The sequence below is a fragment of the Oncorhynchus mykiss genome, chromosome Y (genome assembly GCF_013265735.2).
Source record: "Oncorhynchus mykiss isolate Arlee chromosome Y, USDA_OmykA_1.1, whole genome shotgun sequence".
Lineage (NCBI taxonomy): Eukaryota > Metazoa > Chordata > Actinopteri > Salmoniformes > Salmonidae > Oncorhynchus > Oncorhynchus mykiss.
Genome location: NC_048593.1, coordinates 31,379,827 through 31,407,400, shown reverse-complemented (window position 1 = coordinate 31,407,400; position 27,574 = coordinate 31,379,827). Strand labels below are relative to the sequence as shown.

Here is a 27,574-nt window from a genome sequence, read left to right as displayed (position 1 = left end):
AAGATAATGTAAATGTAAATAATAACCGACAGGTACATAAATATGTAGGCATACAAACAGAAACCTAAACCGAGCTGTACCTTTGGGCCCTTTGATGAGTTTGATCTCTGTAACTTTCTCTGCGGCTGGTTTCCTGCGCAGCACGTAGAGGCGGACGATGGCCCCCGCCTCCTTCAGAGCTTCTACAGCCAGACTGTGGGTCACCTCCCTCACATCAACATCATTTACAAACAGGATACTGTCATTCACACTGAGAGAGAGAGAGAGAGAGAGAGAGAGAGAGAGAGAGAGAGAGAGAGAGAGAGAGAGAGAGAGAGAGAGAGAGAGAGAGAGAAAAGAGTGAGAGAGAGAGAGAAAAGAGAGAGAGAGAGAGAGAGAAAAGAGCGAGAGAGAGGTGTATAGTTAGTGACGAGTCTGACACACAGAATAATACCCCAAAACAATGTCTCTCCTCCTCTGACATCTCTCCTATTCTCTCCTCTGTTTGAGATGGCCCTGTGCACCATCATCTCTGTTACAGAATACTCTCTTGGCCCCATCCTCCTGTCCTGTGGCACGTGACCTGCTGCAGCTGGGCTGGCCTTCACTCTATCACTCTAACTACCCAGAGAGAGGAACAGTCAGAGTCAGTCAGCCAGCCAGCCAATCAGTCAGTCAGTCAGTCAGTCAGACCCTTACAAAAAACAAGTCAAATTTGCAGTTTCACATGTGAAATCACATTCTCTCATGTGAAATATCTGTTTTCACATGTTGAGCTTAAATTTCACAAGTGAAACCATTCACATGTGAATGTGAAAGTGAGATTTTCACGTGAAAGTTTGACATATAAAACAGCAAATTAGATTTTTAAATGTGATTGTTTTTAACAGATAAACTTGAAATTCCACATGTGAAAGTGAAAATCAGATTTGCGGTTTTACATGTAAGAAAACTACAACTGTGAAAATCTCACTTTCACATGTAGAATTGCAGATTGACATGTGGGGTTGAAATAATGTTATTCTCCTCACATGTGAAAAGATGGTGTTCACATGTTTCAGTAGCAATGTTTCCAACGGTGGAATTAGTGTGACCACATCTAAGAAGCCCCAATGCAGGAAAATGGACCTATTTTGCGAGACATTGGTGGAACATTGGACAAAATAAAAAACACTGGGCAGGTTAATGGACCACGTTCCAGTGGTGGCATAATCTTGCTGTACTTCCAGACAGAAAATAATGACATTGAAAGCAGAAGAAAATATTGTAAAGAAATTATTTTGAAATGCGAAAACAAATGAACTGCAAATGGACACATTTTTTTTCTTCAGTGAAAACTTTTTTATGAAAACGCAATAAAATAAAATAAAACTCCCTCTTTCCTGAATTGTCCCTGTCTTTGGTTGTGACCCTGGTTATGTGACCCTGGTTATGTGACCCTGGTTATGTGACCCCGGTTATGTGACCCCGGTTATGTGACCCCGGCCTTTGCTTTTGCTGCCTTTTTTCTACTTGCAAGTTTTGGCACATTCCTTCCAGCAACATTGCACCCTGCATCCCATGGATGGTTTGTGTCTGAAGCTAAGCAGGGTCGGTTCCTGGATTGTAGAACATACAGTGGGGCAAAAAAGTATTTAGTCAGCCACCAATTGTGCAAGTTCTCCTACTTAAAAAGATGAGAGAGGCCTGTAATTTTCATCATAGGTACACTTCAACTATGACAGACAAAATGAGGAAAAGAAATCCAGAAAATCACATTGTAGAATTTTTTATAAATTTATTTGCAAATTATGGTGGAAAATAAGTATTTGGTCACCTACAAACAAGCAAGATTTCTGGCTCTCACAGACCTGTAACTTCTTCTTTAAGAGGCTCCTCTGTCCTCCACTTGTTATCTGTATTAATGGCACCTGTTTGAACTTGTAATCAGTATAAAAGACACCTGTCCACAACCTCAAACAGTCACACTCCAAACTCCACTATGGCCAAGACCAAAGAGCTGTCAAAGGACACCAGAAACAAAATTGTAGACCTGCACCAGGCTGGGAAGACTGAATCTGCAATAGGTAAGCAGCTTGGTTTGAAGAAATCAACTGTGGGAGCAATTATTAGGAAATGGAAGACATACAAGACCACTGATAATCTCCCTCGATCTGGGGCTCCACGCAAGATCTCACCCCGTGGGGTCAAAATGATCACAAGAACGGTGAGCAAAAATCCCAGAACCACACGGGGGGACCTAGTGAATGACCTGCAGAGAGCTGGGACCAAAGTAACCAAGCCTACCATCAGTAACACACTACGCCGCCAGGGACTCAAATCCTGCAGTGCCAGACGTGTCCCCCTGCTTAAGCCAGTAAATGTCCAGGCCCGTCTGAAATTTGCTAGAGAGCATTTGGATGATCTAGAAGAAGATTGGGAGAATGTCATATGGTCAGATGAAACCAAAATATAACTTTTTGGTAAAAACTCAACTCGTCGTGTTTGGAGGACAAAGAATGCTGAGTTGCATCCAAAGAACACCATACCTACTGTGAAGCATGGGGGTGGAAACATCATGCTTTGGGGCTGTTTTTCTGCAAAGGGACCAGGACGACTGATCCATGTAAAGGAAAGCATGAATGGGGCCATGTAACGTGAGATTTTGAGCAAAAATCTCCTTCCATCAGCAAGGGCATTGAAGATGAAACGTGGCTGGGTCTTTCAGCATGACAATGATCCCAAACACACCGCCCGGGCAATGAAGGAGTGGCTTCGTAAGAAGCATTTCAAGGTCCTGGAGTGGCCTAGCCAGTCTCCAGATCTCAACCCCATAGAACATCTTTGGAGGGAGTTGAAAGCCGTGTTGCCCAGTAACAGCCCCAAAACATCACTGTTCTAGAGGAGATCTGCATGGAAAAATGGGCCAACATACCAGCAACAGTGTGTGAAAACCTTGTGAAGACTTACAGAAAACGTTTGACCTCTGTCATTGCCAACAAAGGGTATATAACAAAGTATTGAGATAAACTTTTGTTATTGACCAAATACTTATTTTCCACCATAATTTGCAAATAAATTCATAAAAATCCTACAATGTGATTTTCTGGATTTTTTTCATTTAGTCTGTCATAGTTGAAGTGTACCTATGATGAAATTACAGGCCTCTCTCATCTTTTTAAGTGGGAGAACTTGCACAATATGTGGCTGACTAAATACTTTTTTGCCCCACTGTATGTATCTGGAATTGGCGTAAAATAAACATGTGGAAACAAAATTTAAAACGTGGGGAATTTATGTGTCTGACTCTTGAAAAAACATGTTTATTTAAAAAAAAAAAATTGTCCATAAGGTGGTAGGTAGAGAGTCAGTCAGTCCACCAGCCCTATGGATCAGTCAGTCAGTGAGTCAGCCAGTCAGTCAGTCAGTCCACCAGCCCTATGGATCAGTCAGTCAGTCAGTCAGTGAGTCAGCCAGTCAGTCAGTCAGTCAGTCCACCAGCCCTATGGCTCAGTCAGTCAGTCCACCAGCCCTATGGATCAGTCAGTCAGTCAGTGAGTCAGCCAGTCAGTCCACCAGCCCTATGGATCAGTCAGTCAGTCAGTGAGTCAGTCAGTCCACCAGCCCTATGGATCAGTCAATCAGTTAGTCCACCAGCCCTATGGATCAGTCAATCAGTCAGTCCACCAGCCCTATGGATCAGTCAGTCATTCAGTCCACCAGCCCTATGGATCAGTCAATCAGTCAGTGAGTCAGCCAGTCCACCAGCCCTATGGATCATTCAGTCAGTCAGTGAGTCAGCCAGTCCACCAGCAGTACGGCTCAGTCAGTCAGTGAAATCAGTCCACCAGCCCTTTGGATCAGTCATTCAGTCAATGAGTCAGCCAGTCAGTGCACCAGCCCTATGGATCAGTCATTCAGCAAAATAGTCACTCGGTCAGTCAGTCAGTCCACCAGCCCTATGGCTCAGTGAGTCAGTCAGTCAGTCCACCAGCCCTATGGCTCAGTGAGTCAGTCAGTCAGTCCACCAGCCCTATGGATCAGTCAGTCAGTCAGTCCACCAGCCCTATGGCTCAGTCAGTCAGTCTGTCCACCAGCCCTATGGCTCAGTGAGTCAGTCAGTCAGTCAGTCCACCAGCCCTATGGCTCAGTGAGTCAGTCAGTCAGTCAGTCAGTCCACCAGCCCTATGGCTCAGTGAGTCAGTCAGTCAGTCCACCAGCCCTATGGATCAGTGAGTCAGTCAGTCAGTCAGTCCACCAGCCATATGGCTCAGCCAGTCAGTCAGTCCACCAGCCCTATGGATCAGTCAATCAGTCAGTCCAACCAGCCCTATGGCTCAGCCAGTCAGTCAGTCAGTCCACCAGCCCTATGGATCAGTCAATCAGTCAGTCCACCAGCCCTATGGATCAGTGAGTCAGTCAGTCAGTCAGTCCACCAGCCCTATGGATCAGTGAGTCAGTCAGTCAGTCAGTCCACCAGCCCTATGGCTCAGTCAGTCAGTCAGTCAGTCAGTCAGTCAGTCAGTCAGTCAGTCCACCAGCCCTATGGCTCAGTGAGTCAGTCAGTCAGTCCACCAGCCCTATGGCTCAGTCAGTCAGTCAGTCAGTCAGTCAGTCCACCAGCCCTATGGCTCAGTGAGTCAGTCAGTCAGTCCACCAGCCCTATGGCTCAGTCAGTCAGTCAGTCCACCAGCCCTATGGCTCAGTGAGTCAGTCAGTCAGTCCACCAGCCCTATGGCTCAGTGAGTCAGTCAGTCAGTCCACCAGCCCTATGGCTCAGTGAGTCAGTCAGTCAGTCCACCAGCCCTATGGCTCAGTGAGTCAGTCAGTCAGTCCACCAGCCCTATGGCTCAGTCAGTCAGTCAGTCCACCAGCCCTATGGCTCAGTGAGTCAGTCAGTGAGTCCACCAGCCCTATGGATCAGTGAGTCAGTCAGTCAGTCAGTCCACCAGCCCTATGGATCAGTGAGTCAGTCAGTCAGTCAGTCCACCAGCCCTATGGCTCAGTCAGTCAGTCAGTCAGTCCACCAGCCCTATGGCTCAGTGAGTCAGTCAGTCAGTCCACCAGCCCTATGGCTCAGTCAGTCAGTCAGTCAGTCAGTCAGTCAGTCAGTCAGTCCACCAGCCCTATGGCTCAGTGAGACAGTCAGTCAGTCCACCAGCCCTATGGCTCAGTCAGTCAGTCAGTCAGTCAGTCCACCAGCCCTATGGCTCAGTCAGTCAGTCAGTCCACCAGCCCTATGGCTCAGTGAGTCAGTCAGTCAGTCCACCAGCCCTATGGCTCAGTGAGTCAGTCAGTCAGTCCACCAGCCCTATGGCTCAGTCAGTCAGTCAGTCCACCAGCCCTATGGCTCAGTGAGTCAGTCAGTCAGTCCACCAGCCCTATGGCTCAGTGAGTCAGTCAGTCAGTCCACCAGCCCTATGGATCAGTGAGTCAGTCAGTCAGTCCACCAGCCCTATGGCTCAGTCAGTCAGTCAGTCAGTCAGTAAGTCAGTCCACCAGCCCTATGGCTCAGTGAGTCAGTCAGTCAGTCCACCAGCCCTATGGCTCAGTGAGTCAGTCAGTCAGTCCACCAGCCCTATGGCTCAGCCAGTCAGTCAGTCAGTCCACCAGCGCTATGGATCAGTCAGTCAGTCAGTCCACCAGCCCTATGGCTCAGTGAGTCAGTCAGTCAGTCCACCAGCCCTATGGCTCAGTCAGTCAGTCAGTCAGTCCACCAGCCCTATGGATCAGTCAGTCAGTCAGTCCACCAGCCCTATGGCTCAGTCAGTCAGTCTGTCCACCAGCCCTATGGCTCAGTGAGTCAGTCAGTCAGTCAGTCCACCAGCCCTATGGCTCAGTGAGTCAGTCAGTCAGTCAGTCAGTCAGTCCACCAGCCCTATGGATCAGTCAGTCAGTCAGTCAGTCCACCAGCCCTATGGATCAGTGAGTCAGTCAGTCAGTCAGTCCACCAGCCCTATGGCTCAGCCAGTCAGTCAGTCCACCAGCCCTATGGATCAGTCAATCAGTCAGTCCACCAGCCCTATGGCTCAGCCAGTCAGTCAGTCAGTCCACCAGCCCTATGGATCAGTCAATCAGTCAGTCCACCAGCCCTATGGATCAGTGAGTCAGTCAGTCAGTCAGTCCACCAGCCCTATGGATCAGTGAGTCAGTCAGTCAGTCAGTCCACCAGCCCTATGGCTCAGTCAGTCAGTCAGTCAGTCAGTCAGTCAGTCCACCAGCCCTATGGCTCAGTGAGTCAGTCAGTCAGTCCACCAGCCCTATGGCTCAGTCAGTCAGTCAGTCAGTCAGTCAGTCAGTCCACCAGCCCTATGGCTCAGTGAGTCAGTCAGTCAGTCCACCAGCCCTATGGCTCAGTCAGTCAGTCAGTCAGTCAGTCAGTCCACCAGCCCTATGGCTCAGTCAGTCAGTCAGTCCACCAGCCCTATGGCTCAGTGAGTCAGTCAGTCAGTCCACCAGCCCTATGGCTCAGTGAGTCAGTCAGTCAGTCCACCAGCCCTATGGCTCAGTGAGTCAGTCAGTCAGTCCACCAGCCCTATGGCTCAGTGAGTCAGTCAGTCAGTCCACCAGCCCTATGGCTCAGTCAGTCAGTCAGTCCACCAGCCCTATGGCTCAGTGAGTCAGTCAGTCAGTCCACCAGCCCTATGGATCAGTCAGTCAGTCAGTCAGTCAGTCCACCAGCCCTATGGCTCAGTGAGTCAGTCAGTCAGTCAGTCAGTCAGTCAGTCCACCAGCCCTATGGCTCAGTGAGTCAGTCAGTCAGTCCACCAGCCCTATGGCTCAGTCAGTCAGTCAGTCAGTCAGTCAGTCAGTCCACCAGCCCTATGGCTCAGTGAGTCAGTCAGTCAGTCCACCAGCCCTATGGCTCAGTCAGTCAGTCAGTCAGTCAGTCAGTCAGTCAGTCCACCAGCCCTATGGCTCAGTCAGTCAGTCAGTCCACCAGCCCTATGGCTCAGTGAGTCAGTCAGTCAGTCCACCAGCCCTATGGCGCAGTGAGTCAGTCAGTCAGTCCACCAGCCCTATGGCTCAGTGAGTCAGTCAGTCAGTCCACCAGCCCTATGGCTCAGTGAGTCAGTCAGTCAGTCCACCAGCCCTATGGCTCAGTCAGTCAGTCAGTCAGTCCACCAGCCCTATGGCTCAGCCAGTCAGTCAGTCAGTCCACCAGCGCTATGGATCAGTCAGTCAGTCAGTCAGTCCACCAGCCCTATGGCTCAGTGAGTCAGTCAGTCAGTCCACCAGCCCTATGGCTCAGTCAGTCAGTCAGTCCACCAGCCCTATGGATTAGTCAGTCAGTCAGTCAGTCCACCAGCCCTATGGATCAGCCAGTCAGTCAGTCAGTCAGTCAGTCCACCAGCCCTATGGCTCAGTGAGTCAGTCAGTCAGTCCACCAGCCCTATGGCTCAGCCAGTCAGTCAGTCAGTCAGTCCACCAGCCCTATGGCTCAGTGAGTCAGTCAGTCAGTCCACCAGCCCTATGGATCAGTCAGTCAGTCAGTCCACCAGCCCTATGGCTCAGTGAGTCAGTCAGTCAGTCCACCAGCCCTATGGCTCAGTGAGTCAGTCAGTCAGTCCACCAGCCCTATGGCTCAGTGAGTCAGTCAGTCAGTCCACCAGCCCTATGGCTCAGTGAGTCAGTCAGTCAGTCCACCAGCCCTATGGCTCAGCCAGTCAGTCAGTCCACCAGCCCTATGGCTCAGTGAGTCAGTCAGTCAGTCCACCAGCCCTATGGATCAGTCAGTCAGTCAGTCCACCATCCCTATGGCTCAGTGAGTCAGTCAGTCAGTCCACCAGACCTATGGCTCAGTGAGTCAGTCAGTCAGTCCACCAGCCCTATGGCTCAGTGAGTCAGTCAGTCAGTCCACCAGACCTATGGCTCAGTGAGTCAGTCAGTCAGTCCACCAGCCCTATGGCTCAGTCAGTCAGTCAGTCAGTCCACCAGCCCTATGGCTCAGTGAGTCAGTCAGTCAGTCCACCAGCCCTATGGCTCAGTGAGTCAGTCAGTCAGTCCACCAGCCCTATGGCTCAGTGAGTCAGTCAGTCAGTCCACCAGCCCTATGGCTCAGTGAGTCAGTCAGTCAGTCCACCAGCCCTATGGCTCAGTCAGTCAGTCAGTCAGTCCACCAGCCCTATGGCTCAGTGAGTCAGTCAGTCAGTCCACCAGCCCTATGGCTCAGTCAGTCAGTCAGTCCACCAGCCCTATGGATCAGTCAGTCAGTCAGTCCACCAGCCCTATGGATCAGTCAGTCAGTCAGTCCACCAGCCCTATGGCTCAGCCAGTCAGTCAGTCAGTCAACCAGCCCTATGGCTCAGTGAGTCAGTCAGTCAGTCCACCAGCCCTATGGCTCAGTGAGTCAGTCAGTCAGTCCACCAGCCCTATGGCTCAGTCAGTCAGTCAGTCAGTCCACCAGCCCTATGGCTCAGTCAGTCAGTCAGTCAGTCCACCAGCCCTATGGCTCAGTGAGTCAGTCAGTCAGTCCACCAGCCCTATGGCTCAGTCAGTCAGTCAGTCAGTCCACCAGCCCTATGGCTCAGTGAGTCAGTCAGTCAGTCCACCAGCCCTATGGCTCAGTGAGTCAGTCAGTCAGTCCACCAGCCCTATGGCTCAGTGAGTCAGTCAGTCAGTCAGTCCACCAGCCCTATGGCTCAGTCAGTCAGTCAGTCAGTCCACCAGCCCTATGGATCAGTCAGTCAGTCAGTCCACCAGCCCTATGGCTCAGCCAGTCAGTCAGTCAGTCCACCAGCCCTATGGCTCAGTGAGTCAGTCAGTCAGTCCACCAGCCCTATGGCTCAGTGAGTCAGTCAGTCAGTCAGTCAGTCCACCAGCCCTATGGATCAGTCAGTCAGTCAGTCCACCAGCCCTATGGCTCAGCGTCATCTCATTTTGAGGTCCTCAGAGTATGTTGATACATAGCAGAGGCTTTTCAAGCACCATAATGTGATTCACATTTTTCAAAACCTTGGTGCTCATTAATATTCAGGAACTGACATTGTTATGACCTTGTCCATTACGTCACCTGTTCCTAAAGTTACATTCTGACACCTGCCTTTGCATAATCACCCACCATGAAAACACTGCTTCTTAAATACCATCTTGCTTCATTCGAGGAACACACTAAATTTACACTGCTAAATGTTTATATTAGAGGCATATTTCAGCACATTTTAGTGACTCTCAAACTGCCTTTTATTACATTCAAAGCTACAGAATGTTCTATAACATTCAGAGAAATATGACATGTCTGAGTAAGGATAAGTGTGATTTGGATGGAGGTAGCACAGCCAGCCATGACTAATGTGGTAGACGTGTGATATTCATCTCCTCTGATACCTTTTACAATCCCAAATGTGCTCTTTAAATGCCATGTTCAATTCCTTCAGTAATGGACAGGCCTGTGAGGGAGAGAGTGGGAGTCTGGACCAGCCCTTAGTCCAGGGCTGACACAGGGATGGATGGTGGAGTGTGGTACAGTACTGAGGGTCTGGGTAGGGTGAAGAGGAGGGAACAAAGGGAGGGGGGGGGGGGGGGGACTATATTTAGACAGCTCCTCTGTGATGGGTGGGCTCAGTGGTGAAAAGTGTCTGTCTGGCTGACTGAGTGAATGCAGTCCGTGAAGGAGATGTATGGGGGGGTTGGTACTTCTCCCTCGTAGACCCAGCTGGCTCTGACATGAGTAGCCTACATCACTGGTGTACCTCTGAGTTGTGGGTTTGTTTGTGTCTGTGTTTGTGTCTGTGTGCATTTGCGTATGTATGCTTGAGCCTGTGAATATTCACGTGTGTACACACAAAAGTGTGCCTATGGATGTGTGTATGTATGTCCACTGAGAGTCAAGGTTGGGATTGACAACTTGAGGGGGGTGAAGAGGTGGGCATGTTAGCTGCGTTAGGTACAGTAGTTAGTGGCGTACCTCAGCCGTCCGTCTTGGGCCGCAGCTCCTCCAGGGATGATCTTGGTGATGAAGATGCTGGGGTCATCACCAACATGAGGGTTATCTGTCCCCCCAGCTATACTGAAGCCCAGGCCTGAGTTACCCTGAACACACACCATAATGTACACTATCAAACCTGGTGACTATTGCATACCAAACTGTACTAGATTACATACATTTTAATGTGACTGTCCCTGATTGGTTGTGGGATGATGATATTAAGGCTTTCACACCATGTTGGCACCATTCCAGTAATCTTTTGAAAAGACACTCACTCTTTCCAGTGTAATCTCTTCATACTCAATTTCCCCCTCTGTCCCGTTGACCTGCGAGGAAGACACAGTGCCAGCACACTTTCAGTGAATGATTATAAAGTCGATGAGGAGAACAACAAATAAAATCAAATTGTATTGGTCACATACACATGTTTAACGGATGTTAACGAGAGTGTAGCGAGATGCTTGTGCTTCTAGTTCCGACAGTGCAGTAATATCTAACAAGTCATCTAACAATTCCCCAACAACTACCTAATATACACAAATCTAAAGGAGTGAATGAGAATATATATAAGTATATAAGTATATGGATGAGCGATGGCTGAGCGGCATAGGCAAGGTGTAGTAGATGGTATAAAATACGGTATATAGAGTACATGTGATATGAGTATTGTAAGATATGTAAACACTATTAAAGTGGCATTATTTAACATATGGGATGAGGATTGTGAAGGATGATGACCAATCAACCAGTGCTCTGCTGTAAATAACGCAGTACAGTGGGAGTATGATCCTTACGTAGGGGGAGCCGTCAAGTGTGTCAGTGTTCACCATCACTGGAGGAGAATTTCCCTGGGGAGAGGGAGAGAGAGAGGGAGAGGGAGGGGGAGAGGGAGGGGGAGAGGGAGGGGGAGAGGGAGGGGGAGAGAGGGGGAGAGGGAGGGGGAGAGAGGGGGAGAGGGAGGGGGAGAGGGAGGGGGAGAGAGGGAGAGAGAGAGGGAGAGGGAGAGGGAGAGAGGGGGAGAGAGGGGGAGAGGGAGGGGGCGAGAGGGGGAGAGAGGGGGAGAGAGAGGGAGAGGGAGGGAGAGGGAGGGGGAGAGAGGGGGAGAGGGAGAGAGAGAGGGAGAGGGAGGGGGAGAGAGGGGGAGAGGGAGAGAGAGAGGGAGAGGGAGGGGGAGAGAGGGGGAGAGGGAGGGGGAGAGAGGGGGAGAGAGGGGGAGATAGAGAGCGAGAACGAGGGAGAGAGTGAAGGTAAGGGAGAGAGAGAGAGGAGAGAAAATGTTAGCCCACACATGCACTCACTGCACGCGCACTCACTGTTCACGCGCACACACACACACACACACACACACAATATTTAGGGCCATGGCCTTGTGGCAGATACAATACTTTTCTGTCTCGACCCTCTGTCTGTACAGTGGGATAGTGTTTGAGTGATTCCTCAGGATAAGAAGGCATGGAGTCAGTCTGCCCTGCTCAGACTGTGGAGCCTCTCTGCAGGCAGGCAGGCAGGCCCTACAGTCACAGCCACGGCCATTTTAGAGCCCAATGATGATGACAACACCACAAACAGTCCCTGTGACATGTCCTGCCTGACACACACTGACTGCTCCACACCCCAGCCACAAGGCCCCAGCCACAAGGCCCCAGCCACAAGACCCCAGCCACAAGACCCCAGCCACAAGGCCCCAGCCACAAAATCCCAGCCACAAGGCCCCAGCCACAAGACCCCAGCCACAAATCCCAGCCACAAGGCCCCAGCCACAAGACCCCAGCCACAAGGCCCCAGCCACAAGGCCCCAGCCACAAGGCCCCAGCCACAAGGCCCCAGCCACAAGGCCCCAGTGCACAAGGCCCCAGCAACAAGACCCCAGCCACAAGACCCTGACATTGCATCTCTTTCCTATGAGTCAACGTTATCTAGCAAAGCCCTGGGTCAGTGTCACATTGGCAACATTCTGTGACATGCTTCTATGAATACATTCAGGGTTTGTAGTCATTTCATAACACCATCATGAAAGGCAACATCGAGGCGACATCTAACAGAGATGCCAGCTTTCAAGGCCATCTGTGTGGTTCCTCTCGCTCCGAGTTCTACATAGCCTCCGGATGCATGTTGTGTCACTGATGACCTGTGAGAAGTGCAGAGCAGAGCAGAGCAGAGCAGAGCAGAGCAGACCAGACCAGAGCAGACCAGAGCCCATCTGAAAGCTGAGACCAATGGGCAGGACATCTATTTTCAGCAGACTAGGTGTCATTAATCAGGGAGATGCTAATGTTAAATTTTTTATTTCACCTTTATTTAACCAGGTAGGCCAGTTGTGAACAAGTTCTCATTTACAACTGCGACCTGGCCAAGATAAAGCTGCGACCTGACCACCAATTGACAAGACAACAAGTTAATGACATGCCAGGCCTATTGGCATTAGGATGGTTTAGGCTCGTCCTGTAGAGTGACAGAGACTACACTGTCTGGTGGGGATTTTACTTCCATCTCTCTATATCTCGGTCTCTCTCTTTCTCTCTTTTGAACTCCCTTCCAGCCCTCTCCCCTCACTGCTTCTCTCTCCAAATGACTGTTGCATCTCCCCATGTGATGTCAGAAGAGGGGGTGCAGCATGCTGTACTCCTTAGAGAATACTCTGCCATCTCTCGCTCTCTGTGTTATTTTGTCCCTCCCTGATTAGCATGAGGGAGACAGAGTGCATCCAAAGTGCTTACAGAGCAGCAAACAGCAGCAGCAGCATGAAACCAGCCTGCCGACCTTCACACAACAGACAGCCCACAGAGAGATACACAGACACTCTCTCTCACACATACAACCCCCACACACAGACAATCACACTGTTCCAATGAGTCCCAGATATGTCGCATATCTCGATAATTCCATCTCCATCCCTTAAATTCGGACTCTATCCAAACATTCCACTTTCTCCATGCTGCTATTACAGCACATACTGCATCTACTGAAATGTCACATGTTCTCGCTGTACAGACAGTTTGTATTCATTCTCTGGAGGTTTGGCCCACTCCATCCCTCGCTCCTGTACTGACCGCCGCTACCATGGCTACAGAATAAAGTAGCATCAGCCACTGGAGCCTCTGAGGCTCGGAGGAAAGCTTGTCTCCATGGTAACCTGGATGTTCATTCCGATGGCCTAAAGCGCTAGCTATATGGCATAGAACATCATAGCAAAAACAACAGGGGAGTAGAAATCCTTTCCACTACGTCTATTACATAATCTGAAACATCACCGGATCAATCCGCTCTTAACTCTTGACAATGACAGCTCCATTTGGGCAGTGCATTGAAACTGTCAGGCATTTCATGTACAGTTCTCTGTACTTTCCAGAAATATTCCTATGGGATTCCTTTAGGATTAGCATTATTAGAAGGAACTGCTTGGAAGGGATTATTGCTTCCTATGCTGTAACTATGGGGTGAGATACAGTAATATGCTATGATGCAGAGAATATGCAATGCAATCATGAAAAGACAGAGGGAGAGAGGCACTTGAGATCAGATCAAGAAATATGCTCATTATCTGTGCCATCTTACTGTCGCCATTTAGGAGATGCTCTTGTCCAGAGTGACTTACACAAGCAATTAGGGGTAATTGCCTTGCTCAAGGACACATTGACAGATTTTTTTCACCTAGTTGGCTTGGGGATTCAGACCAGCGACCTTTCGGTTACTGGTCCAACACTCTTAACTGCTAGGCTACCTGCTGCTCTACATCTCTAGTCTAGAGTAGAAGTCTTCCTTCCATCTCCATTTAGTGTGTGGTCATCTATCTGTATGGTGATGAGGCATTAAGCAGAGACACACAGTTTTACTAACGGAGCAGAGGACGCCTGAGGGATGATGTCATCTTCACCTGGACATAAGCCAGAAACCCCATTTCAATTCCTTATTGGCTACTGTACCACACTCATTCTGTCCTCTCTCTATTTCTCTCTCTCTCTCTCTCTCTCTCACTTCATTCACTTACCTAAAGACAGAACATCTGTCCCAACATAAAAGTTTAACTTCTCTCTGCAGCACCCCCCTCCTTTCCCCTCCTCCCCCCTCACATACGCCCAAACAGACTCATTAATGCAGCTTGTTAGGCTCTTAATTAATTGCTGTTGGAAAGAGAGAGGAGAGAGAGAGGAAAGAGAGAGAGGAGACAGAGAGAGGAAAGAGAGAGAAAGGAAACAAAGAGAGAGGAAACAGAGAGAGAGGAAACAGAGAGAGAAGGAAGCAGAGAGAAAAGAGAAAGAGGAGACAGAGAGAGGGGAGAGAGGAGACAGAGAGGAGAGAGAGGAGGGAGAGAGAGGAGAAAGAGAGAGGAGAGAGAGGAGAGAGAAGAGACAGAGAGGAGAGAGGAGAGAGAGAGAGGATAGAGAGAGGAGAGAGAGAGAGGAGAGAGAGGAGAGAGAGAGGCGAGAGAGGAGAGAGAGGAAAGAGAGAGAAAGGAAACAAAGAGAGAGGAAACAGAGAGAGAGGAAACAGAGAGAGAGGAGACAGAGAGAAGAGAAAGAGGAGACGGAGAGAGGAGAGAAAGTAGACAGAGAGGAGAGAAGAGACAAAGGGAGGAGAGAGGAGAGAGAGAGAGGAGACAGAGAGAGGAGAGAGAGGAGGGAGAGATAGGAGAAAGAGAGAGGAGAAAGAGAGAGGAGAAAGAGAGAGGAGAGAGGAGAGAAAGTAGACAGAGAGGAGAGAAGAGACAAAGGGAGGAGAGAGGAGAGAGAGATAGGAGAAAGAGAGAGGAGAAAGAGAGAGGAGAAAGAGAGAGGAGAGAGGAGAAAGAGAGAGGAGAAAGAGAAGAGACAGAGAGAGGAGAGTGGAGAGAGGAGAGAGGAGAGAGAGGAGAGAGGAGAGAGAGAGGAGAGAGAGAAAGGAGAGAGAGAGAGAGAAAGAAGAGAGAGAGAGGAGAGAGGAGAGAGAGAGACAGAGAGAGGAGAGAGAGAGAGAGAGGATAGAGAGAGGAGAGAGGATAGGGAGAGGAGAGAGAGGATAGAGAGAGGAGAGAGAGAGAGAGAGAGAGAGAGAGGGGGGAAACAGAGAGGAGAGAGAGAGGAGAGAGGAGAGAGAGAGAAAGGAGAGAGAGAAAGAAGAGAGAGAGAGAGGAGACAGAGAGAGGAGAGAGGAGAGAGGAGAGAGAGAGAGGATAGGGAGAGGAGAGAGAGGATAGAGAGAGGAGAGAGAGGATAGAGAGAGGAGAGAGGGGATAGAGAGAGGAGAGAGAGGATAGACAGAGAGGATAGGGAGAGGAGAGAGAGAGAGAGAGGATAGAGAGAGAGAGAGAGAGAGAGAGAGAGAGAGAGAGAGAGAGAGAGAGAGAGAGAGAGAGAGAGAGAGAGAGGGGAGAGAGAGAGAGGAGAGAGAGAGGAAAGAGAGAGAGGAGAAAGAAGGAGAGAAGAGAGAGGAGAGAGAGCAGTCAGATACATTGAGAACATATTGGAGTGTAGGTGTTATAAAGCCTCTCCCTTATCTCTATTCCAGGTTCACAACCTCAAAACCAAGCTGCTAAACCACTCAAAACCTGCATTACTTACAATTCTAGCAGTAAATTGCAGGCCACACAAACTATAAGCTAAAGACCACTCACATGCAGTACTAAGTTACTCTATAGGCTAATCAAACCATTTGGACAGATCTGGGCCGGATTAAAAAAATAACTTTATAACTCAAAAAGGATCTGTATTCCTACTGCAGGGATTTCATCCCAGGGTCGGCCTACATCTCTCCTCCTGCCTTGAGTCTGTGTCACCTTCTGTTACTGTATGGCTGCACAGAGCCTCTAACGCCTTTAACTGGGCCAAATACGTCCAGCTACTATCTGACATGTCAAAAGTATCCTATATATCCAGGCTGAGGAACATACCTTGTGCAGTTAGTACACAACCCCTAATACACACAGTCCTCCTACAGGGGTTTGATAGGAGACTCCCTAGCTGTTCTTTGTCAGGAAGTGGGAGGCTGGATTTAGGGAATTTAACAGTCGTCCACATATATTTTTACTCCACCTACTCTCCCATCGTCTTTCTTTTCCAGGCCGCTCCCAAACCTTCACTGTTAAACTTTTTTTTTATTACATTTAAAAAAGAATCCATTTTACACCTTTTTCTCCCTAATTTCGTGGTATCCAATTGTTTAAGTAGCTACTATCTTGTCTCATCGCTACAACTCTCGTACGGGCTCGGGAGAGACGAAGGTTGAAAGCCATGCGTCCTCCGATACACATCCCAACCAAGCCGCACTGCTTCTTAACACAGCGCGCATCCAACCCGGAAGCCAGCCGCACCAATGTGTTGGAGGAAACACCGTGCACCTAGCAACCTTGGTTAACGCGCACCAGCGACTCCTGTGGCGGGCCGAGCGCAGTGCGCGCTAACCAAGGTTGCTAGGTGCACGGTGTTTCCTCCAACACATTGGTGCGGCTGGCTTCTGGGTTGGATGCGCGCTGTGTTAAGAAGCAGTGCGGCTTGGTCTTGGTGTGAGACAAGGACATCCCTACCGGCCAACCCCTCCCTAAGCCTCCCCCTAGGCCAATTGTGCGTCGCCCCACGGACCTCCCAGTCGCGGCCGGTTACGACAGAGCCTGGGCGCGAATCCAGTCTCTGATGGCACAGCTGGCGCTGCAGTACAGCGCCCTTAACCACTGCGCCACCAGGGAGGCCCTTCACTGTTAAACTTAAACTCCTGATATAACCTGTCATCCCTTGTCCAATATCAAACTCCTGATATAACCTGTCATCCCTTGTCCAATATCAAACTCCTGATATAACCTGTCATCCCTTGTCCAATATCAAACTCCTGATATACCCTGTCATCCCTTGTCCAATATCAAACTCCTGATATAACCTGTCATCCCTTGTCCAATATCAAACTCCTGATATACCCTGTCATCCCTTGTCCAATATCAAACTCCTGATATACCCTGTCATCCCTTGTCCAATATCAAACTCCTGATATAACCTGTCATCCCTTGTCCAATATCAAACTCCTGAGTCTTGACCTTTAGCCACGAACTGGAACCTCTGAATCAAAAGCTCACAGCCCAGAATACTGATCCTGACACTAATTCTGAAATTAACATCTTACTTAAGCAGTCATTTAAACCCAAGCTTTATCCCCAACCCTGATCACCACTGTTCTCTAACAGTCAAACGTTTCACTTCTGGCCCCGTCTTTCCCCATAGGAGAGCATGCTGAGATCCAATCCAGCACACTCCACTGTCCAGCACTCTGTAGGCTGACAGGGTCCAAACAAGAAGCAGTAATCACCAGAGGACAAGGAGTGAAGGCAAACGACAAACACACCGAGACTGGGAGCCCTGAGAGATAGATGAAGGAGAGCCTCGCCCCACAGAGAGAACAGAGAGGACAGATAAGGGGTTGGAGGAGTGGGATGTGATTGCTTGATTTCTAGACTCACAATACCCTGGAGCCATTACAAAGAAGAGAGAAGAGAGATAGACAGAGAAAGAGAGGCAGAAAGACAGAACAAGAGAGAGAAAAGTGAGATAGAGAGAAAAAAAGAGAGAAAAAGAGAGAAAGAGTTTGAGAGAGATAAACAGAGCGATTGAGTGAATGTGTTTTGTTCGTTTGTATATCTGATTGAGCGGATGTGTGTGTTTGCGAGGCTACATTTTGCTCTGTGTATTGTTGACGTATACACCTGCTATAGAGTAGGAGGAGGAAGTGTGGAGTCAGTGTGCAGGTTTAGGTGATGATGTGAAAGACAGTGTTACGTCAATCAGTCTGCTGCAGAGGCAAAGGTTAAAGGTAGTTCACCGGCAAACAGCTAAAAATAACCCCACATGCTCACTGCCTCCCTAGAGTTGAAATGTTTTAACATCAAATTAGAGCCAGGCGTCAGAGAGTGCTGAAATATGAATACACAGCTAGCCTAAATATGCTGACCAGCAGGCTTTTACCAGGCCTCAACAAGGGAGCAGAGAGAGAGAGCAAGGGGAACAGTGGAGAGAATGAAAAAGAGAGAGAGAGGGAGAAAGCGCTTGGAGGATAGGTAGAATCAGCGAAGCTTTCATTAAGAAAGCGACAGAGAGAGGGAGAGAGAGCTTGGAGGAAAGGTAGAATCAACGAAGCTTTCATTAAGAAAGCGATCAACGGCTGCTACCCTTTAAACAAAACATTCCTTTTATTTCTGCTCTGTCTCTCCACAGATTGATCATCGCTCACTTGAGGATGCACTAGAGAGCATGTCTATACTTGCAGGGGAGACTAGAATGCTCCCTTCTAAAACCCTAGAAATACAGTTGAAGTCAGAAGTTTACATATACCTTATACAAATACATTTTAACTCAGTTTTTCCACAATTCCTGACATTTAATCCTAGCAAAAATTCCGTCTTAGGTCAGTTAGGATCACCACTTTTAAGAATGTGAAATGTCAGAATAATAGTAAGAGAGAACGATTTATTTCAGCTTTTATTTCTTTCATCACATTCCCAGTGTGGCAGAAGTTTACATACACTCAATTAGTAATTGGTAGCATTGCCTTTAAATTGTTTAACTTGGGTCAAACGCTTCAGGTAGCCTTCCACAAGCTTCCCACAATAAGTTGGCCCATTCCTCCTGTCAGAGCTGGAGTAACTGAGTCAGGTTTATAGGCCTCCTTGTTCGCACACGCTTCTTCAGTTCTGCCCACACATTCTCTATAGGATTGAGGTCAGGGCATTGTGATGGCCCCTCCAATACCTTGACTTTGTTGTCCTTAAGCCATTTTGCCACAACTTTGGAAGTATGCTTGGGGTCATTGTCCATTTGGAAGACCCATTTGCGACCAAGCTTTAACTTCCTGATTGATGTCTTGAGATGTTTCTTCAATATATCCACATCATTTTACTCCCTCATGATGCCATCTATTTTGTGAAGTGCACCAGTCCCTCCTGCAGCAAAGCTCCCCCACAACATGATGCTGCCACCCCCGTACTTCACGGTTGGGATGGTGTTCTTTGGCTTGCAAGCCTCCCCCTTTTCCTCCAAACATAACGATGGTCATTTTGGCCAAACAGTTCTATTTTTGTTTCATTAGACCAGAGGACATCTCTCCAAAAAGTACGATCTTTGTCCCCATGTGCAGTTACAAACCGTAGTCTGGCTTTTTATGGCGGTTTTGGAGCAGTGGCTTCTTCCTTGCTGAGCGGCCTTTCAGGTTATGTCGATTTATATATCTATATATATATATAGACTTGTCGAAGTCAATTTTCGAACCAAAGTATGTTCATCTCTAGGAGACAAGTCTCCTTTCTGAGTGGTATGACAGCTGCGTGGTCCCATGGTGTTTATACTTGCGTACTATTGTTTGTACAGATGAACATGGTACCTTCAGGCATTTGGAAATTGCACCAAAGGATGAACCAGTCTTGTGGAAGTCTTGGCTGATTTATTTTGAATTTCCCATTATCTCAAGCAAAGAGGCACTGAGTTTGAAGGTAGGCCTTGAAATACATACACAGGTACACTTCCAATTGACTCAAATGATGTCAATTAGCCTATCAGAAGCTTCTAAAGCCATGACATCATTTTTGAGAATGTTCCAAGCTGTTTAAAGGCACAGTCAACTTAGTGTATGTAAACTTCTGACCCACTGGAATTGTGATACAGTGAATTATAAGTGAAATAATCTGTCTGTAAACAATTGTTGGAAAAATGACTTGTGTCATGTACAAAGTAGATGTCCTAACTGACTAGCCAAAACTATAGTTTGTTAACAAGAAATTGGTGGAGTGGTTGTAAAACGAGTTTTAATGACTCCAACCTAAGTGTTTGCAACTTTCTACTTCAACTGTATGTTGTTAATGCACAACCCCAACCCAGCAGTGGGAAAAAGCTATTTTTAACAAAATTAGGGAACAATGCTGTTATGTCAGCGGATATTGTCTTCAAGACTACAGAGAGATTTTAGAAGAAAATGAAAATGATCTTACAGGCTAACTCGGGTAATACCTCTGGTCTCTGTCAGGTGTTTCATTAACTAGCAGTATGTTGTAGCTGTGGTATAAGCAATGTGGCTCTACATAAGCCAACAGCTAAGCAGTGTCATAATAATGTGCTCCAATACCCTCAACGATTTATCAAGCAAACAGAACGCAACTTATCTAATGGCTTCAGTCAGTCAAGACAAAATGAATCACAATTAACCTAAAAGCTATGCCAACACGCTCCACTTACCCACACAAACCCACACAAACCTTCTCACTCACCTACACAAACCCACTCACTCACTTACACAAACCCACACAAACCCACTTACTCACTTACACAAACCCACACACTCACTTACACAAACCTACACACACCAACTCACTCACTTACACAAACCCACACAAACCCACTTACACAAACCCACTTACACAAACCCACTTACTCACTTACACAAACCCACACAAACCCACTTACACAAACCCACTTACTCACTTACACAAACCCTCACTATCTCTCCCAACATCAATCACAACCGTCAATTATTTTCAGTGCTTCATATGGTATACCATTCATATTGCAATATAAACACATGAGTATCAACAGTCAGATGTTTCCATTGGAGTGTTTTAATCTTCCAGAACAGCACTGATTATGCAGTCAGTCAGGCAACTAGAGATTGGTTTCTATTTCTGTAGTTGCTGTGTCTAAATGTGTACTCTGTTTAAGGGGGAAAATCAGGGTAAACAGATGCTGAGAGAGAGAGAGAGAGAGAGAGAACGAGAGCGAAAGAGAGAGAGAGAGTGTGAGAGAGAGAGAGAGAGAGAATGAACAATAGCAGTAGAGACAGGAACAGAAGAGGCAAGTACACTCCAGACTGGCCCTGACCTGAGGGCAGCACAGCTCTGCCCAAAGAAGGACAGGAGGAGAGGAAGGTGGGGGGATGAGAGAGGGTGAGATAGATATGGGGGGAAGGGAGGGAATGGCAGCAGATCCACACAGGTGTGTGCATGTTTGCGTGTGTGTGTGTGTGTGTGTGTGTGTGCAATGGGGATGTTACAGCGGTTCATTTTGACGGGACATCATTCACACACCGTTATTTATGAAAGCCCCTTATGCACTTCCAGAAAATAAATACGGTGTGTAAATGGCTGTAAAGCTGTGTGTTTGTGTTTGAGAGAGAGGTAGGGAGAGATAAGGGCCAGCTACACATTATTGCACACTGAAACGGTAAATGACACATGCGTAGCATCACATAGAAGGGACTCAGAGAGAACTGTAACTGTATTGGGAAAGTGTTCTGACCTCTTCACCTTTTCCACACTTTGTTACATTACAGCCTTATTCTAAAGTTGATTAAATCATTTTCCCCTCATCAATCTACACACAATACCGCATAATGACAAAGCAAAAAACTGTTTTTAGACATTTTTGGAAACGTATTCAAATCCAAAAAGTATTCAGACCCTTTACTCAGTACTTTGTTAAAGCACCTTTGGCAGCGAGGGACTCAGAGGATGGTGAGAACTATAGAGACTATATACTCCCTGAAATACCAGCATACACTGACACAGTGTAGACAGAGGAGCTACAAAGGAGGTTATGTTCACATGATTGGGACACAGGGTCTGTGATTCACACATATTTCTCAGGAACCAAATGTGTTGCAACAAATATCATCATTCCGGAAATCCAAGCTTCATGTTGGCGAGTGCCGATATTAGCAAATGTATTAAAAAAAAACTACATTCCTGTCACCATAAGAGAAGCCATCCATGCTATTAGTCCCACGAGTTCACTGAGTTGAGAAAAGTCTCACTCAACAAATTGAGCCTCTTATTTCTCCTTATCTTTTCCCATTCTGGGCAGAGAGTTGAAAACCCTAATGAAACTGGTTACAAAGAATGCTTTAGATGAGAGCCAGACTCCAAGTGTCAGACCAGACATGGACCAGACTAAGTATCATGAGTCCATAAAGCAGTTTATGTATGATTCTTCAGAATACACCTTCACTCAAGGTGCAGCAAAGATGGAAATGGATGTCTATGTTAAACATGACAAAAAAAGACAATATATTTCCCTAGTAATGATCACAAATCTCAATTTTCCATTTGGATCATTTTCACACAATTTCACACACCATTTAACCACAGAAACCACACCAAATAGCAATATGACATAGCTGGATCTGACTGTCATCAGAGTCAGTCAGTCAACCACTATGTTCACTTGGTGCCTACCATTATATGGTGCGGATGCTTCTTGGCTTTCCGGACGTTGTCGATGAATCGCCGACCCATTTTTTTGGCATACCACACCGAGATGAACATCCTGCCTGAGTGCTGAGCACTGAGCCGCCGTGTGGAACCTAACAAACACCGTTCACCTTCAAAAATGATGGACGAGCCGGGTGAGTGGGTGGCAGAGAGAAAGAGAGGGGGTGCGCTGAAGGGGCGTTACCTCTCCAAAAATAATGACAAATGCATAAACACTTATGATATCAAAGATGATATCAAGGCAGTCTCTGCCACATGCCTACATTATTAGGAGTATCCGTATAGCCGAGGAATATCTCAATATAAGTTAAATATGCTTTTTAAAATAACCCCATAGGCCTACTAAACATGAACATTCAACTCATGCAAAACAATCGAAAGCCAAAAATCTCAACAATACCGCTGATATCAAGCATTGGGCTAGGAACGCAGATGGCTTTACATTCCAAACCAGATTTTTTTTTTTAATCCGGGGGTGTCAAAATCCCGGTCTGGGAACCAAAATAACTTGGGAGAGGCTGAGAAGAGTTTGGACTCCGTCGACAGCGTTCCTTCCTCCCTCTGCTGTGTAATCCAAGTGTGGAGTCGTTCGTTTGAGGAAGGCGGCAGCTCGAGTGGAATTGTAGCCTACCTGCCTGTCTAATAATTAGCCTACATCTCAAATATCAAAAATAGTGCTATTTGGAACAGCTGTCAATTGAAATATGGACCAAAAATAAATAGCACAGCCTACGAATAGCCTACGACAGGGCTACTTATTTTCCATTCAAGTCACACTGGATATGGTTGAATCTAATTTGGGAAAACAAGCTCTAAACACCTCGTCTCAATTTAGTCTCTGCATATCTAAAATGTGTTCCGTTATTCTATATTCTGAGGAGCGCGACCGTTCTCTCCATTCGAGCTCCATCCTCTGTTTTAGAACAGCCCGCTGTAGTCTCTCTCTCTCTGAGTGAATATCCCATGCCCCCCACCCTGTACTGTGCTCACTGAGATGCAGTTTATGCTGCTGCGGCTGCTGGGCCCCCTCCCACCCCAGGGGAAGGAAAAGGGGAAGTTTGATGGCAATTATGATGGCAGGGGAGGGGTGTTGATGGTGTTAGTGGTGTTTGTTTGTGTTTAAAGAGGGTAGAGTTGTGTTTATGTTTGAAGAGGGAGTGGTGACTAAGCTTTGGAACAAGCAGTAATAAACAAACCTAAATTGACATTTTAATCTAAAGTTAAACACACTGCAATATGTGCTTGATTATACATATTTCATATCCCTGTAGTCAGTTCAAACTATAATCTCTGCACCACTCATCAATTAAACAACATAGCAGCAACCCACTGTATCAGCCTAGCAGTTTGCACAGTGTTCTACCAATGCAGCACAGTAGATTGCACTTCCAATGCCAATCAGCTGCGCAGTCATTACTGTGTTGGCCACATGCTGCCGACACGCAGTATTCCAATGAGCTGTTCCTCTCTTGCAGGCGACATTTTCTTTCTGCCACCAGGCAGCCCGCGTCTCTCTGTCTGTCTCTCTGTCTGTCTACCTGTCAGTCTGTCAGTCAGTCTGTCTGAGCTGTGCTTAACAGTGCTCCACTGCTCCAGGCTTTCCCAATAGGACCCGACTCTACAGGGATGCCACTTCACTAGAGCAGCGCTGGGAACAGAGAACACATATTTAATGTTTAATTCAATATTCGGTTTGTTTCTCTTCCCCTCTCTGTACCCCCCTATCCTCTGTCTGTGTCCATCCCTCCTCTCCTCTTCACCAGCTCTCCACCCCACTCTGCTGCAGCCAATGAAGTCAGCACCATGGACAGCAACACAGACAGCGATGGAACACTAAGAAAGAGACGGAGAGACAGAGGGAGAGATCCCCAAAGAGAAAGAGAGAGGGAGGGGTGCCTGAGTGAGAGATGCAGTGGGAAACACTGTGCAATGTCTGGCAATCATCCTATTGCTGTGTCTCTAGCGGCAAGAGTCAGCCAATTACGTTGCTGCTTGGTGGCAAACTGCTCAAACTTGGAGAAAGTGGAGAAAGTCTCTTGACATTGTCACCATCTTCTCTTTTATGATCTCCCTCTATCATTCTCTCTATCACTCAGGTCATGTGCACGCACACACACACACACGCACGCACACGCACACACACACATATTATGTAAGGACATGTTATGTAAGGACATGTAGAGCTGACAACCTCATTTTGGTAAATAAGTTCTCTCCCCCTGCCCTACCCTTACCTAATTTTGTCTCACTTCTGAGTGCATGGCCCACTCTACTCTCACTCCCTCCCTCCCTCCCTCTCTTCTATCTAATGCTGACGATTTTCTCTTCCTCTGCTCTCCGCTCCCCTTCCCAGTAGACTTAAGCTTCTCTTGCACAGTAATTACATTGGAGCTGCAGGGACATCTTTAAACATTTATTAAAGAAAAGTAAGGAAGACAAAGAAAATGAAGATACCAGTCAGATACAGAGATGAATGCAGAGAGAGAGAGGGAGCAAGGGGAAGAGAGAGGAAGGGAGAAGGGGCGATGCAGGGACATGGGGAATACGTTAGAGGAAAATGGTAATTGAATTCCTGCATAAAAAAATGACTGGGTTACTTGACTGTAACCCAAACATGCCAGTAAATATGAGGGAGGTCAACAGACTCTCATAGTATACAGTATGTGGAGGGAGGTGTTAGAGGAGAGGGAGAGAGGGAGGGAGGGAGATGGATGAGAGGGAGGGAGGGATGAGTTAGATGAGAGGGAGAGAGGGAGGGAGGGAGATGGATGAGAGGGAGGGAGGGAGGGAGGAGTTAGATGAGAGGGAGAGAGGGATGGAGGGAGATGGATGAGAGGGAGGGAGGGAGGAGTTAGATGAGAGGGAGAGGGGGAGGGAGGGAGATGGATGAGAGGGAGGGAGAGAGGGAGGAGATGGATGAGAGGGAGGAGTTAGATGAGAGGGAGAGGGGGAGGGAGGGAGATGGATGAGAGGGAGGGAGAGAGGGAGGAGATGGATGAGAGGGAGGAGTTAGATGAGAGGGAGAGAGGGAGGAGTTGGATGAGGGAGAGAGGGAGGAGTTAGAGGAGAGGGAGAGAGGGAGGAGTTAGAGGAGAGGGAGAGAGGGAGGGAGGTGATGGATGAGAGGGAGGGAGAGAGGGAGGAGATGGATGAGAGGGCGAGAGGGAGGATGCTGAGTGTAAAATAAATGTTTATGTGTCACATGCTTCATTAACAACAGGTGTGGACTAACAGTGAAACGCTTACTTGCAGGCCCTTCCCAACAATGCAGAGAGAAAGAAAACAGAGAAATAATAGAAAGTAAAACATGTAATAGAAGTAATAATAAATACATAATGAGTAATGATAACTTGGCTTTATACACAAGGTATCAGTACAGAGTCCATGTGCAGGGGTACGAGTTATTCAGGTAGATATGTACATATAACTAGGAATTAAGTGATAGACAGTAAACAGTAGCAGCAGCGTATGTGATAAGACAAAACAGTTAGTGCAAAAAGGGTCAGAGAAGGGAGGGAGAGGGGCAGATTGATAGCATAGTGTAGCGAGAATAGTAGGATAATGTGCAGTGGATTGTGTGTAGGATTGGGTAAAAGCATTCAATGAAATCATGCATGAGAAGGGGTGATTGGGATCAGAGTGGTGATAAAACTAAAACACAGTAAAGGATTGGCACGGACAGCCTGTAATGTCCTATCATAGACAGGTCTTTAAGGGCTGACCTCAGTGTCAATGCACTGTCGTCACCACAAAGAGCTCATTTAAGACATTCTTAAGGACTCCAAGCCAAAGCTCTGTGACGCTGGTGCTGTCATCTCCATAACTGAGGAGGCTTGCAGGGCCACCTCCTGTCACCATGCCAACCCACTGCAGTGCTTCCTGAGGCCATCCTACCCATAAAGTAGTGGTCATCAAGACAGTGGTCTGCAAGGCATTCCTATCTGATCACCAAACATTTCTGTAAAAAATGATAAAGCCTGCCTTTCCTAGTTTTTAAAAATGTATTTCACGCTGTTGGCGGTAGGTGCACTTGATTCAGCAGCCCTAGCGTGTTCCCATTTTGATGTGTCTGACGGTAGAACTCCGCCAAACCGGCAGGCCCAGAGAGAAAATAAATTGCACTTAGAGGCCTACCACTGGCCAATCAGATAGCTCAGATCACCGTGTCTGCACAGTTTCCTCGCGCCATAGACTGTAAAAAGAAGCCTTGAACGCACAGCAAAGTTCGTAATGTGAGATTTCTAAACGTTTAAAACCATGAATTAAAAAATATATACAGTGCATTGCGAAAGTATTCGGCCCCCTTGAACTTTGCAACCTTTTGCCACATTTCAGGCTTCAAACATAAAGATATAAAACTGTATTTTTTTGTGAAGAATCAACAACAAGTGGGACACAATCATGAAGTGGAACGACATTTATTGGATATTTCAAACTTTTTTAACAAATCAAAAACTGAAAAATTGGGCGTGCAAAATTATTCAGCCCCCTTAAGTTAATACTTTGTAGCGCCACCTTTTGCTGCGATTACAGCTGTAAGTCGCTTGGGGTATGTCTCTATCAGTTTTGCACATCGAGAGACTGACATTTTTTCCTATTCCTCCTTGCAAAACAGCTCGAGCTCAGTGAGGTTGGATGGAGAGCATTTGTGAACAGCAGTTTTCAGTTCTTTCCACAGATTCTCGATTGGATTCAGGTCTGGACTTTGACTTGGCCATTCTAACACCTGGATATGTTTATTTTTGAACCATTCCATTGTAGATTTTGCTTTATGTTTTGGATCATTGTCTTGTTGGAAGACAAATCTCCGTCCCAGTCTCAGGTCTTTTGCAGACTCTTACAGGTTTTCTTCCAGAATGGTCCTGTATTTGGCTCCATCCATCTTCCCATCAATTTTAACCATCTTCCCTGTCCCTGCTGAAGAAAAGCAGGCCCAAACCATGATGCTGTCACCACCATGTTTGACAGTGGGGATGGTGTGTTCAGGGTGATGAGCTGTGTTGCTTTTACGCCAAACATTACGTCTTGCATTGTTGCCAAAAAGTTCAATTTTGGTTTCATCTGACCAGAGCACCTTCTTCCACATGTTTGGTGTGTCTCCCAGGTGGCTTGTGGCAAACTTTAAATGACACTTTTTATGGATATCTTTAAGAAATGGCTTTCTTCTTGCTACTCTTCCATAAAGGCCAGATTTGTGCAATATACGACTGATTGTTGTCCTATGGACAGAGTCTCCCACCTCAGCTGTAGATCTCTGCAATTTATCCAGAGTGATCATGGGCCTCTTGGCTGCATCTCTGATCAGTCTTCTCCTTGTATGAGCTGAAAGTTTAGAGGGACGGCCAGGTCTTGGTAGATTTGCAGTGGTCTGATACTCCTTCCATTTCAATATTATCGCTTGCACAGTGCTCCTTGGGATGTTTAAAGCTTGGGAAATCTTTTTGTATCCAAATCCGGCTTTAAACTTCTTCACAACAGTA

General features: G+C 47.3%; 1 protein-coding gene across 4 annotated transcripts in view; it reads right to left on the bottom strand.

The window, feature by feature from the left end:
- The window catches only part of LOC110509418 (disks large homolog 4), a 206,312-nt gene that overhangs the window by 36,340 nt on the left and 142,398 nt on the right, over positions 1-27,574 (bottom strand). For 3 of the 4 annotated variants that reach the window (XR_005040482.1, XM_036968063.1, XM_036968065.1), the window contains exons 4-7: positions 10,681-10,734; positions 10,162-10,212; positions 9,866-9,990; positions 81-250 (exon numbers count right to left, since the gene is read on the bottom strand). Coding sequence is in view for 3 of the 4 variants with exons in the window: in XM_036968063.1 (XP_036823958.1) it covers positions 81-250; positions 9,866-9,990; positions 10,162-10,212; positions 10,681-10,734 (400 nt within the window). In the remaining variant the exon portion in view is untranslated. Of the gene's footprint in view, positions 1-80; positions 251-9,865; positions 9,991-10,161; positions 10,213-10,680; positions 10,735-22,058; positions 22,206-27,574 lie in introns of those variants that run through there. The other variant, XM_036968066.1, reaches the window with a different exon arrangement.